This window comes from Sinohyriopsis cumingii, chromosome 19, assembly GCF_028554795.1.
Source record: "Sinohyriopsis cumingii isolate HCF-2022 chromosome 19, ASM2855479v2, whole genome shotgun sequence".
Lineage (NCBI taxonomy): Eukaryota > Metazoa > Mollusca > Bivalvia > Unionida > Unionidae > Sinohyriopsis > Sinohyriopsis cumingii.
The window spans coordinates 37,886,984-37,900,220 of NC_142979.1; the positions used below are offsets into that span (position 1 = coordinate 37,886,984).

Here is a 13,237-nt window from a genome sequence, read left to right on the forward strand (position 1 = left end):
ATGCACATGATATTTATCTTTGCCAGTCGTACTAGAAATGACAGAGTTTTAATTTACCAGCAATGAATCCTTAAGTCTAAGTTCATATTTACCAATGCTTTGCTTGCGATCTTACCAATACAAAAATGCAAATAAGCAAGTGGTACATTTCAGACCACGTAAGCAGAGTAGAAGTGGTGAATTACACCCATTGATTTACCTACACAAAGACGTATCCATTTAAATGACAGTTGATTTTTCGTTTGAAATTTATAAATTTTATTAACTATATATATATATATATATATATATGCTGTATACACAGTCGATTTTTGAATCATATTCTCTTCAAATTATAAGAGGCTGTTATATGTTGACTCTGATATTATAAACTGCCATACAACCGAATGTTAAGATCACTTGTCAATCACAATCACTAGTTTTAAAATGTTCGTCAATCTCCTTGGCTGACTCTTTCGACCGGTTTTATATTATATACACCAGAAGGTCACTGGGCATTTCCAGAATATCCAGTTCAATTCCATTAAATTCATTTCAATAATTTATTCTGTTGTCATAAACATTACGTGTTTATTGATCAGTATTTCCAATATACACTGAGCTTTTGACGTAATTGTTAACAACCCTATATAATAAGATAATTTATAGAACCAAAAATTAGACACATATTGCAAACAATTCATGAACTAAAGAAAATGATTGCAAAAACACATTAACCGGGACATGAAAGTTTTATGACACGAAAGTAATAGATCCCTGCTGTTAGTTGTTATTCATACAAAGAACGCGTCAGTTATTTTGGCCTAAACATACAAACGCATTGTTGTTTCGGAACGAAGATCCACGGACAAGAAATGGAAATGTGTTCTATCAACTTGCATAAGCAACGCACATGACTAGTCTGTGTCAAAATAAATTTTGATGAACGAACCAACGCAAAATAAAAACCCAATGACACTCGCTCAGGTGTGCAATCTTTGAAAAGTAGACGGGTTACAAAGCAACAATAGCATAGATAAAGAAAAGCAAAAACACACACACACACACACACACACACACACATCAGTTTTAGTAGAAATGTGTACATATTAAATGTTCACATTTACACGTTTGACGGAGTATATGCATCATGCGTCAGGTATGTTACATTGTCGGCCTCCACACAGGTAACTATTTGAAAACTGATGCTCAACAATCACACTGAACACGATATAGTGATTAAACCTCTATTCAAAATTTCGCCTTTATTATACAATTTTATTGACACGAGACCCAAAAGCGATTAGGTTCTGCCAGTTAATACAAGCGAACAGTGCGCTTTACCATTTCATTTACATCATACAATATCCAGTCTGAAATCCTCTATTACTTGCGAAATCACCCTCTTTGCTCGGATCTAACTGCTCTTTAAAATCACTTAAAGTCATGGAAATGAATGGTAATATGTTTTGTGAGACAGTGGTGGTTCTAAGACTCATTCGGCACTCTGGAAGGATTGTATTTATCATAGGACCTGACAAGATCAACATGGACTAATAACATCTTCAACCAAACAAGCGATTTCAATTAGCAGCTTTTAATCGGCTGAATGCCAGCGATGAAGTAATGGTAAAATATCACTTAACCAGCACGCTTCTGTTCCTATAGTTTAACTTCATTACCCTACGAATTTTGTCTCTCAATAAAACTGTCGAAAAAAGAAACGTTTGAGCTAAAGTCCAATAAGACAACATTGTCAAATACCATAAGCAATACGTAATGTTGTCCTACAGGGAAACTAAACCTCCGAAGTAGGATATGTTTTCAATATCGAGAGTATTATGTTATGTGCGCGCTTGCTGCTAGGCTTTTCAACATGTGTACCGTTCCTACTCGCTTGTAAGAAGAGTCCAACTGCAAACTGCACAGACACAGATCTGCCGTTACATAATGCGTCGATAAATCTGGGTCAGTGCAGATTGTTAAAAATAATCAGTAGAACAATAAAAAGACCATGATCTGCGGGCGCATTATGTTGCGGCAGATCTGGATCTTTGTTGGTTGCAGTTTGATTCGTCTTATAAGCGAGGACATACGCTACTTTGAAGACAACACACAGAAAATCTTGATCAAAGTGTACTATACGTCGAATAAGCCATCTCGTTACAAATGTATTTACAATGGAATGCTTTATGTAAATAATGTAAATATGAACCTAATCCAGACGACTAAAAAGGTTTCTTTTAGTATTGATTAGATACTAAAAAACCTATCAGTGTGAATTTGCGTTATATTGAATGTAATAAGAGGATAAAGTACGGTACATTATAAGTGTTCATTTTGTTAAGCTTCGTTTTGACTACCCCATGGTTCGGCTCGAACAACGTGTCAACAATATTATTAATGACCTAACCCTTTCTGACCTATCGTAATACACATGCCCCCGTGCCCAGGTCTGATAATTAATATTAGACACAACATTTTGTTATTGAACCGATTGAGAGCCCTTAAGCACCGAGAACATTGTAATACACTCCAGAACCGTTTGTCTGTCAGTCTGTTCATCCACTGTCCGTTTGCCCGCTTCTCTATTTCCTGAAACTCCAACACAAACGGGCCCCGAGTGGCAGAGTGGTCTAAAGCGCTCTTCGTTACGGATCACTGCCATCTCACCTCTGTCTGCGGCGGTTCGAGTCTAAGATTCAGCCAATGTGGGCATGTGAGAAAGCTTGCCAGTAGCTTCTCGTGGGTCGGTGGTTCTTCCCGGGGTTTTCCGGGTTCTTCCTCCACCATTAATACTGGCCGCCATGTATAGCCCATCGTGCTGAAAAATGGCGTTAAACCCCACAACAACAACAACCAACACAAACAATGGGCACGACGGTGATTATTTTCTGTTCCATCCTCTAGGGCCCATATGGGGGTGGGGATGTCAATGGAGATCATTTGTATTACAATTTCGATTAATATCAGTAAGAGTCGGTGTTGTTATTTTTATGCTGCAATCGTAATACATAGAGTCATAGTAAGATCAGATATGACATATGTTACTGATTTCTGGTCAGAATTTGATGACGGTTGGGACGTTTGCACGGGGGTGTCATAAAGGAGTTAAATGGTACAATTTCAAACTGATCAATACATGTTGCCATTATATCAAAATTAAAATTGGGAAGAATTTATTTCCTTACTTCTTCCTTTCTTCTTTTTCCGTTGCTTCTTCTTTTATGGTGCGGCTTTCCACGATAAATTTAGAATAATATACAAACATCTGACTGGACGTTAGAAAATAAAATATGTCAAGCAATATTTAGAACGTTATTCATTTCATGAAGCTTCATTGTAATAATTTAAGTATCATGCCGCTTTAAAAGTATGATGTAAGTGTGATATTTAGATCTTAACAAACCAAAATAATAATCTGGTATTTATGCGATAGAAAATGGTAGTGTGTGTGTGTGTGTGTGTGTGTGTGTGTGTGTGAGTGAGTGTGTGTGTGTGTGTGTGTGATTTAGATTTTTAATATAGCTTTAACAGTTTTCCAGACATATAGCTACGACGTCTGCAGTGTGTCAGTTTAAAGTGATGTCTAGCACTGGGGCATCATGCCGCAGACATGTAGCATAATGTCCCACCCAGTCTCACTATCCTGACACCAGGCCGACCAGTCCTAACACTAACCTTTTAATGCTGAGCGCCTAGCGAGGCAACTGTTGGTACCATTTTTGTAAGTCTTTGGTATGCCTCGGCCAGGGTTCGAACCCACGACCTCCCGCATCCGAAGCGGACGCTCTAACCACTAGAGAACCGGAACAGTCAAATGGCAGAGAGAGAGAGAGAGAGAGAGAGAGAGAGAGAACGGACAGACAGACAGATGGTTTTGTATATTACATTATTTAGGGGAACAAACATGCGAGAGTAAAATCGAGTTAAATTACAAGGAAAAGACTGGATACTAATCTAAAATATACTGTTGTAAGCCCAGGTTGCACAAAACACGGCTTGTTCTCTTCACTGAACACTAATGACAGGTCTTTTTAAATAACTATAATTATAACCAGATGCTATCTGACTAAAAACTACCAAATTAACAAGAAACTTGTGAATGAGGGTGTGGAAATTTGCAAACCAGCTAAATATAATAGGTGAACTTGTTACTTCTTTCATTTTTAGATGGTATCGCATCCTAATATTTGTGTTGAACAGGGGGTACGTAGTACACTCGTTCTTATTCAAAGCTTGACTAGCAAATTGCTAGCGAGAGACAAGACCAAACATATTAGGGTTTGTAAACCTCTGAGAAACGGCTTAGTCGATATACGAGTTTTTCCCGAATTTCATATGATGGCCGTTAAATGGTAACTATTATATTCCATTACACCTTGGTTGTCCGCGTTGTGTACATGTAATAATGCAATACAATACAACAAAATTATGCATTGGTCACATTAGTGATCATGACCCTGACTGGAAAGGGCACTTGCCAATACTTCCAAAGTGGGTGCATGATAGAAAAGATAGAATCATTTTGTATTATTTTTAATGCAAAAGTAACCTCATTGAGAATAATTCTATTGAATTAAAATTTATTTACGTAAGATACAATATCCATTTAGACGGAGCTGAAGTAATACACGTAAGATACAGTAATATATACAGTCTGTTTTGAAAGAAACCCAAATGAATAGATAAGGTATGTCTCCAAATACATTAAAGAAATATCCTTTTAAAAAAGCTTCCGTGCTGCATTGTGAAATGTTTCTCCTAAGAAAGACTTGCTGCATAAAAGATTGACAAGCATGACACCTGAATTTAGAAATAATTGTACAGGATACAATCCCACCTTTAACTGGGTTTTGTAAAAGTACTCACGGAAATACATTTACACCACAGTAACTCGAAAATATTTGCCCCGAACTAGGGTTTACTCGCCGTGTCGAAACAGTTCTTGCAAATTTTCAATGAATTATAAATAAAACTGTGTAGTGCCTCTGATAGCTCAAACGTTTGAACTTTATTAGTTATTTCTAGCATTGAAATACTTGCTTACAGAAATAAGTGTATTATAGAGTCTCGAACTGAGAACATATCTGATATTCGGACTCTGTTCGAGTAGTAGATCGCAAGCAAGCTGAATCGAGCTCTTGTTTATCGATTGTTTAAAACGAAGCAATTATTCCAACGAATGAATGTTTATTAGTCCTATCCTCCAGGCACTGTTTCGATAACTCGAGTAATCCATATTTCCCGTCGAATGTTTGCGAGTCACTGCGGTGCAACTGTAGTTTCATTAGTACTTTGACAAAACCCAGTTGTTCTAGTCAAATGTGTTTGAGACATTAAGGCAGGATTGTATTTATATAACTATTTCCAGATTCAGGTTTCATAAGAATGTGTATATTATCTCGGAGCTACATATTTATTACCAATAGGGCGTCTAAACTATCAAACCTTATCAGAAATGGCATATAGGCATATCAAAGTCACTTATACTGCTAACTGCATTATTCAAGTCCCTTAAATAGTTAAGCTCGCGTATTCAAAATTTGACTGTATTTGTTGGATTCTTAATGACCCGGTGGTGAAGCAGTTGCTGAAATTCTGGTTCCTGGGTTGGAATTGTAGTGTCAGCATATAATGGGTTAGTGGTTCTCTGTCTATTTGGATGGCTTTTTGATGTTACTCAAATTTCAACCCAAAGGACTAACAACTTTTAATTTATGCCTTTGTCCTTACATTTTCCGGGAGTCATTAACTGACTGTTATGACTATACGTTGTTTAATAGGCTGTACATTGAAACGCGTTGACCTGACACAGGATCTATTTCTCTCTTAGTCAACATGAATTTGTGGACTGGCACCAAATATGGCAGAATGGATTAATCATATTTTAATTACTCCATATATTAAATGGGTATTTCGCGGTAGATGGTACCCCAAGTGTAAATGAATGATAAATCCTTCCCATGTTAGTGTGCATTTGGTGTTAACGGTATATTCAATACACCTTTGTTGTTATTAGACATACCTGACAGGTATGTAATTATTATAAAGAAGGCGTTAGGCGGTACTTGACCCAGATTTTAGTACAAAAAGATCACAAATAAACAACGAGTACCTATTCTTCAGAAGAAACAAAATTGTAAATGTTTACGCGAAATTACGAACATTCCAAGTTTTCAAGTTTAACCACTATGTATTAGTGGAAACACATTATCTAATGAATGCTATGACCCTGAGTATATCTTAGTTCCAACTGTCAAAAATAATGTATATTTTTTGACACTCAAATCTTTCTTATGAACAACTAATAAAAATGACTAAAAGGTGCAAAATCAATGCATCACCCTAAGCGGTGTTTAAAAAAAATTACGTCGCAGATAAAATCGGTCCAAAATGGAACTGCACATTTTTCAAGTTATGTCTTTCTCTGTTTATTTATTTACTTACGCGATCGAGAAAATTAGACTGGATAAGAAATATGGATTACAACTTTTTGTAATGTAGGAACACCTATTTATTATAGTATTTGTTGTCTTGAAGGCAATGATTTTTCGAGCAGTCATGTCATGTGGCATATGATGCCACAGACACCTTTTGGTCGAAAAATGTATGTACATGTCGTAAATTACTGGTTGATCTCTCTGATCTCTCTCTCTCTCTCTCTCTCTCCTAACGGACCATTCGAAACAATATTTGGTTTTTGAGACTCTTTAAAGAAAATGAGTAATTTTTTTAAAATGGAGGATTTCAAATTATCAAGAGACAACTAAAGATCAATCCCTGAACGTAACACTACTTAGTACCTGAATATGGTGGCAACGAACTTTGAATTCCGCTTTGCTGAGGAATGAAACTAGTGCTTTACCAATCTGCAATACATTTCTACTAACAGTTCGAAAACGGTGAGTGTTTTTGCTAGTTTGTATCAAGGTAACTGTTAGATACGCTAATCCATCACTCATAGAAAGCGGGCTGACTTGCTATTCCTATCTTGCAAGACCACAAATTAAAACATTAATATGGTACAGAAAATATGACAACATTGCTTGCTCAGTGCTGCACGCATCTTCCTGGTTGAAGAAAAAAGAAACAACCATTTATTAGAAACGAAATGACTTACTCAGTTTCTGCCTGTTCATACTGTTCGGCTTGATCGTCCGTTTGTGCGACTGATTTATCAGGGCTGGATTCCGTCGCATCGTTAGACTGATCCAAATCTTTGAAGTTTCCATCTCCTTGTTGTGTTTCCATGGTAAAAACGTCAAACTAACTCTGGTTCTTTCCTATCTTCTAATTCGTTTTCCAGTCTGTTTTTCATACCGCATAAAGTCTCTAAAATATGGTCTCTCTGTCCTGAATAGAAAGTTAATATAATTCTTAGATCGCCGATCAGGCGAAAAGCCTTGATGACATGAATGCTAATATTTTCTTTAATACAAGTCTTTATATTACACGGTTTATCAATGGTCTTTTCAATAAATTGAGTCCGACCGTGATTGGTGACTTGCGGCACGAATTGCAAAGCGCAATCAAAATTTGAAATGATTGAACTCAATATATCAGTATATTTCTTTCGATAGAGTATTTCACCCAATGTAGGGTGAACTGAACTCGACTCCATCAAGAAAACAAACAGCGCTATATGTTATGGTCATCACACAGAGTAATTTTACACAAAGCTTCTTTTGATCGCGTTCTGTAACCGCCCCTTTATTTGATAATGCAACATTGAAGGTATACACGAAAACAACGTCGGCAGGGTAAAATTAATTTGCCCTACGTATCACCACATGAGTTTAACGTCGCACCAAATTAAATTGCAAATAAATTATTTCATTTGGTACCCATTCCACTGGATTCTGTCATGTTTAGTACCAAGGGTATCCGAACTAGTCATGATACAAGTACCATCCAATCAACTGTTATGTAAGAAAATCTTATTCTACTTTCACAAATGGATACATCATGCATGTTTTATATACGGCAATATCCAGTCTGGTACCTTACCGATTGTGTATCCATGATCAATTTACACTACCTGCTTTAAAAGCAAGTTATATGGTTTTTACCTAATTACTTAAATAGGAAAGAAATAAACCTTGTTTTCCTCGTTTGTTTTCTGAATTACTTTTGTATCGTGGTACACCTTTTCCCTCCTCGTTTCCCTTTGAGTAAATAGCGGGCCTCTTAGATGTGTCTGATTTGGTTTACGTACCATTCTGACAGGTAGTATTATATAGTTTGAAGTACAATATGATTCCACTAAGTGTGTATCAAAATCGTCTTTGGACTGTCAGCTCTAAATGTCTCCTCAAATGAAATTTACATAAAACAAATATATAAAGCCATTAAGGAGACCGTTGTAGCTCTTACACGACGTTATGCGCAAAAACAAACGTGTGGTCCTGATATATAAATTTCATATGATTTCGAAGCAAGATCTTGATATTCGTTAACTTGAAAGTAATCTTTGTTCGATTCGAATGTTTGCCTCAACGTAATGATTACACTCGATATAAAATTTCAAAGTCATGATATATTTATGCACTGTGTTCTCTTTCAAGAGAAGCATATTACAATGAACAATGGTGTTTACAGAACTACTTGTGATTCTTTCAATGAACAGGGGACGTGATTCTTTCAATGAACAGGGGACAGGTTAAAAGGGCCAAATGTAGCCCCCGATTAAATGAAAATCAACTTATACAGATGAAATGGGTGCCTTTTCTGCCTTAAATATAGTGAAATTATTATATTAACATAACAAGTGCTCTTACAAACACTTTATTTTATCGTTAATTTGAGGGGGAGTGGGGCGCAAAATTCGCCTTCAGCCAACCTTGTCCTTTAAAATCTCCTAGGCTATGTAACCTGGCGTAATCTTAGTTCTTAAACGATTTAGGAAAAGATCCTAAATTGAACATTTCACTACACTGGTCGAAATGAATTTATATTTGTAAGAGATTAACTCCAATAAGGTATATTTCTTCTATCGTATTATACAAAATATAATTGGTATTATGAAATATTGCAAGAGTGGTTTAACTTTTAAAATTTGGCGGTAGTGAAATGAATTACCGATGCTGTAAAAAGACAAAACGAAGAGATGATATACCTGGATTCGTGAATCCAAATCGGTAAAGAAAATTGTGTTTTATCCCCAACCAATTCCAAAATTGATAATAAAAATACGAAGAAAGAAAGAAAGAAAGAAAGAAATGCCCATTAAAAAAAAAAAACAAAAAAACGCCGAATTTGTGCGACTGGTGGGCAATTAAAACAAAAACTTTGGTAAATTGGCAGTCACACGTGTCAGTTCCCATTCCTTCACCCCCTCCCCTTGCACACACACCACAGCGGCTAAATCAGCACAGGGTTGAACCAGCTCCTATTTGATCTTGAATCTGGCTCAAATGTGACTCATTTTCCAAACGCTAAATACGAGAAGCTGTTACATCCTTAGAGACTCGACAAGATATAATATCCATCTTCATTTTATTGCCCGTTAAGTGTGATCGATTTATTATTATATAATCCATAATTGGTTCCCTTAGTTTTGCAAAAGTGTTTACCTTACATATTTGTTTTGTATATTTTAACATATCAGACCCTCTAAATTATATCATGTAATAAATTCTCTCTTTCTCTCTACACACACACACACACACACACACACACATATATATATATATATATATATATATATATATATATATATATATATATATATATATATATATATAGAGAGAGAGAGAGAGAGAGAGAGAGAGAGAGAGAGAGATGTGGGCCTATATGAGTCTATATGTGTCAAATATTTCACACGGTCTATTTTAAGGGCGTTTCTTCTTCTATTGACAAATTTGGTTTCAGTTATGCCTGAAATTAATGGCAAATTTCATATTCACTCATCCATACACTACGACACACTACGCTGAATAAATAAATAAATATCCAATCCGGTTAGAAAGATACCCACCTTGCCTCACGATAACTTCCTTTTTTTTTCCCCTGTCTAAATACTTTCGCACGTTTAATTTTGTTAAGTAATGGCGTGATGTTATACAAAATATAATGTTGATAATAGTTAAGTTTGTCAAATAACCTGAGATATATTCACCAAAAATAAATCACTTACTTGTGGTCCAATGTTCATTAAGCCAAGCTGAATGAACAATCACAAACTTGCTCGATACTGCGAGGATGGTTATTCGATAAATAATCAATCACAGTTTGAAATCCTTATAGATAAGTTTCGGCACGTTATTCTTGCTGTGTCCATACTCATATGAGAGAGATAATTGAATTTCCTGAAGAGTTGAAAGTGCTTCATCACCCATGAATTATAGATGATGTAGCTCAACAGTCCTAGCATATCCTGGTTAACTCCGAAATCCTATTTTATTTATATACTCAGGGTCTACGTATGTACCAAGCTTTGAGTCCCCACTCAAACTCAATAGACTAATTCCTTCATATACTCTTATGAACCGTATATGCCTTACCGTGTCTCCATGCGCTCTACATTGGTTATAGTCAGTGTTGTGATCAATAAATTTGAAATACTGAACATATACCAGGTACAAAAAAATAAAACCCTATAGAAACAAGCATTGACACCCATTCTTAGCTTTTATTTAATTTAGTTCATAGAGTCAGACGGAAAAGTATTTGAATTACAACCCTCCATGTCACGCATTAATTAACAGTTCAGTTAGTGAAAATAAGTTAGTAAAGTTAATTTTTATATTCTCTGAATCCGGGTATACATTACTGCAAACCAAAGAAAACATTTTCTCAGCACTTTGCTGTAATCAAACACATCCGTTGCGTGACACGCTTCATTGTTATGGCAAATAATATATTGCAAAGGAAAAGTACATTTTTGTTACATTGATCTAGAAAATGATCTGAATTCTTTAAGTAAAACTGACTATATAAGCATGTCAGGTATTTTTCTATGGGGGCGTCAATGATTCATCTTTTGACACTAAACATCTTAGATAGATATATACTTACGTACGCACATACACACATACATACATGCATACATACATGCATGCATACATACATACATACATACATACATACATACATGCAGACAGACAGACAGACAGACAGTCAGTCAGTCAGACTGATAGACATAGATGGGTGAAATGAAGCATGAATTCACTGATCAATAGTCATATATTCATTAATACATTTTCATTATTTTTTTATTTTCGTTTCCACGGTCCGTAACAAACTGAATAATAACTCCCACATTGGTACTGAGATAAAACATCCCTGTGAAACAGAGCGATTTCCTCTTTGCATCTTTCCTTATATCTACTCGAACATGTATGTATGTGTGCACGGTAGTACAAACGGATTGAAAAGTAGGCTCCTTCAGTTTTGTTATGTACAGCAGGAAATCGAGACTATTACATGTTAAATCGCACACTCCAGACGACAAATGAAATTTTATTGCTCACTTTCAGCGGTGAATGTGAGCATTAACTATACTTAAGTCTATTCTAACATTGTTTGTTGCTACGAGATTCAAGATTTTCCCCTCTAGAATTCATGGGAAAATTAATATGTCTCTCAAGATAGCGGCATGAGATCCTTCAGTAAAATACAATGTGTCCTAAATCTAAGCCTTTAAATCTATAATACATAGCTAAAGATCAAGTGAGATTTTTTTTCCCGTCAAAACGGTGGAAAGGGAAATATTGGCAAAGAAACGCATGAGTCATCGCGCATATGTCGAAGTTGAATGAAAGGCACACTATCGTATAATTAATCTCAGTAAATAATATAATTAACATTATACTGATCTTGCCAGACATATTTGTTTCATTTGTCTTTTTGTTCCGCTTATAGCAACTATAATCCATATTTTCTAATCACTGGAAGTTAAGGATTTGGTACACCAATTTACAATTACGCACTGCGCATGTCTGACTCCAGTTGATATGACACTAGAAAACTTAGTTTGCCTAAGAGTTAATATAGCTTCGTTTTTTATTGACATATATCCTGTTTCGGATATGTGCAGTAAATAGTGGTTACATAAATGAAATCGGAAAGTCAGTTTTATTTTCCAAAAGTGTTTTCCAATGTTCATTGCGATAATCGTAATAGAAACAGTATCTCGTTTTGAATTTTGGGAGAAATTAAAAATTAAATTATTCCAACATTCTTGATTTTTTCTGGAGCGTGATAAACATAGCCAAGTCTGGAAGGGAGACTTATAAGAGATTGGTGCATGGTTCTACCATCCTGTCCTACGGGTGTTACTCATGGGCGCTCGCGCATAAAGGCATGGGACGAGACACTCGACGCCCCCCCCCCCTCCCCATTTCATTCAAAACATGTTTTGGCTTACATCTGTAAAACGTAAACGCTGACTACTACATGTCTTTTTCACCTGAATTTCAAGTGATTTGTAAACCGTAACGAAAAATATAGAAATGATATACCTTGAACAATGAACTTCACCACAGTCATTGTTAATTTGTTGCGGCAAATTCAACGGACAACTAACTGAAATGACGTTTCACACCCATGTTGACCCTGGGGTGACATGTATAGACAGTGATGTTGTTTAGGTAAATTACTATAAAGCAGTTTCAAGTTCATCCTCTATTAATCTTGAATCTTTCCAATAAGTGCATATAAATGGGTAGTCAGTGCGGGTGAACGCGCTGCATGCTGAAGTCCAGTCAGAGCAAAATCAATTTTTTTGTGAAACAAAAAGTGTGAAAAAGCGTAGAATCATTATTACAACAAAGAGACATTCGGACTTACGCCATATCGGATTAGCTTTACAATAGTTACATATATATCAAACTCAAGCTCTCTCATGGTATGTTGCAGATATTGGATCACTCTAACTGTTCCCTCTATGACAAAAAACATGACAACAACTTTAAAGAACGCTACTGGAACCTCAATTCGCTCGGCTGGGGTCAGCATTGTCGTTCTCGTTTAAGTCATGGTGTTCAATTTTCAAAGGAAAAGAAGATGATAAATAAATAGTGAAAGATCTGCTGGCCTTAAAATAACTACCTGTTGCGAATTTATTTAAAAATGAGGCGCAAACAAGAAAATGTGTTTCTGCAGAAATCAATTTGTGGTGGCAGTGACGTTTCGAGAGAATTGAGAAAACCACATGGGGAAGAGTTTGGATTGAGCATGTTCATCTCTCACATTGAAAGGGACGAGGTGTTTCAAATAATATCTTCCTAATAGATGCAACTATCTGAACACGTAC

General features: G+C 35.9%; 1 protein-coding gene across 1 annotated transcript in view; it reads right to left on the reverse strand.

Moving 5' to 3' along the window:
• LOC149775498 (uncharacterized) overlaps window positions 1-10,370 on the reverse strand; it is a 64,413-nt gene extending 54,043 nt beyond the window's left edge. The window contains exons 1-2 of the mRNA XM_089944390.1: window positions 10,118-10,370; window positions 7,103-7,335 (exon numbers count right to left, since the gene is read on the reverse strand). Coding sequence (XP_089800516.1) covers window positions 7,103-7,233 — 131 coding nt within the window. The 5' untranslated portion in view covers window positions 7,234-7,335; window positions 10,118-10,370. The remainder of the gene's footprint in view (window positions 1-7,102; window positions 7,336-10,117) is intronic.
• Window positions 10,371-13,237: the final 2,867 nt, after the last annotated feature.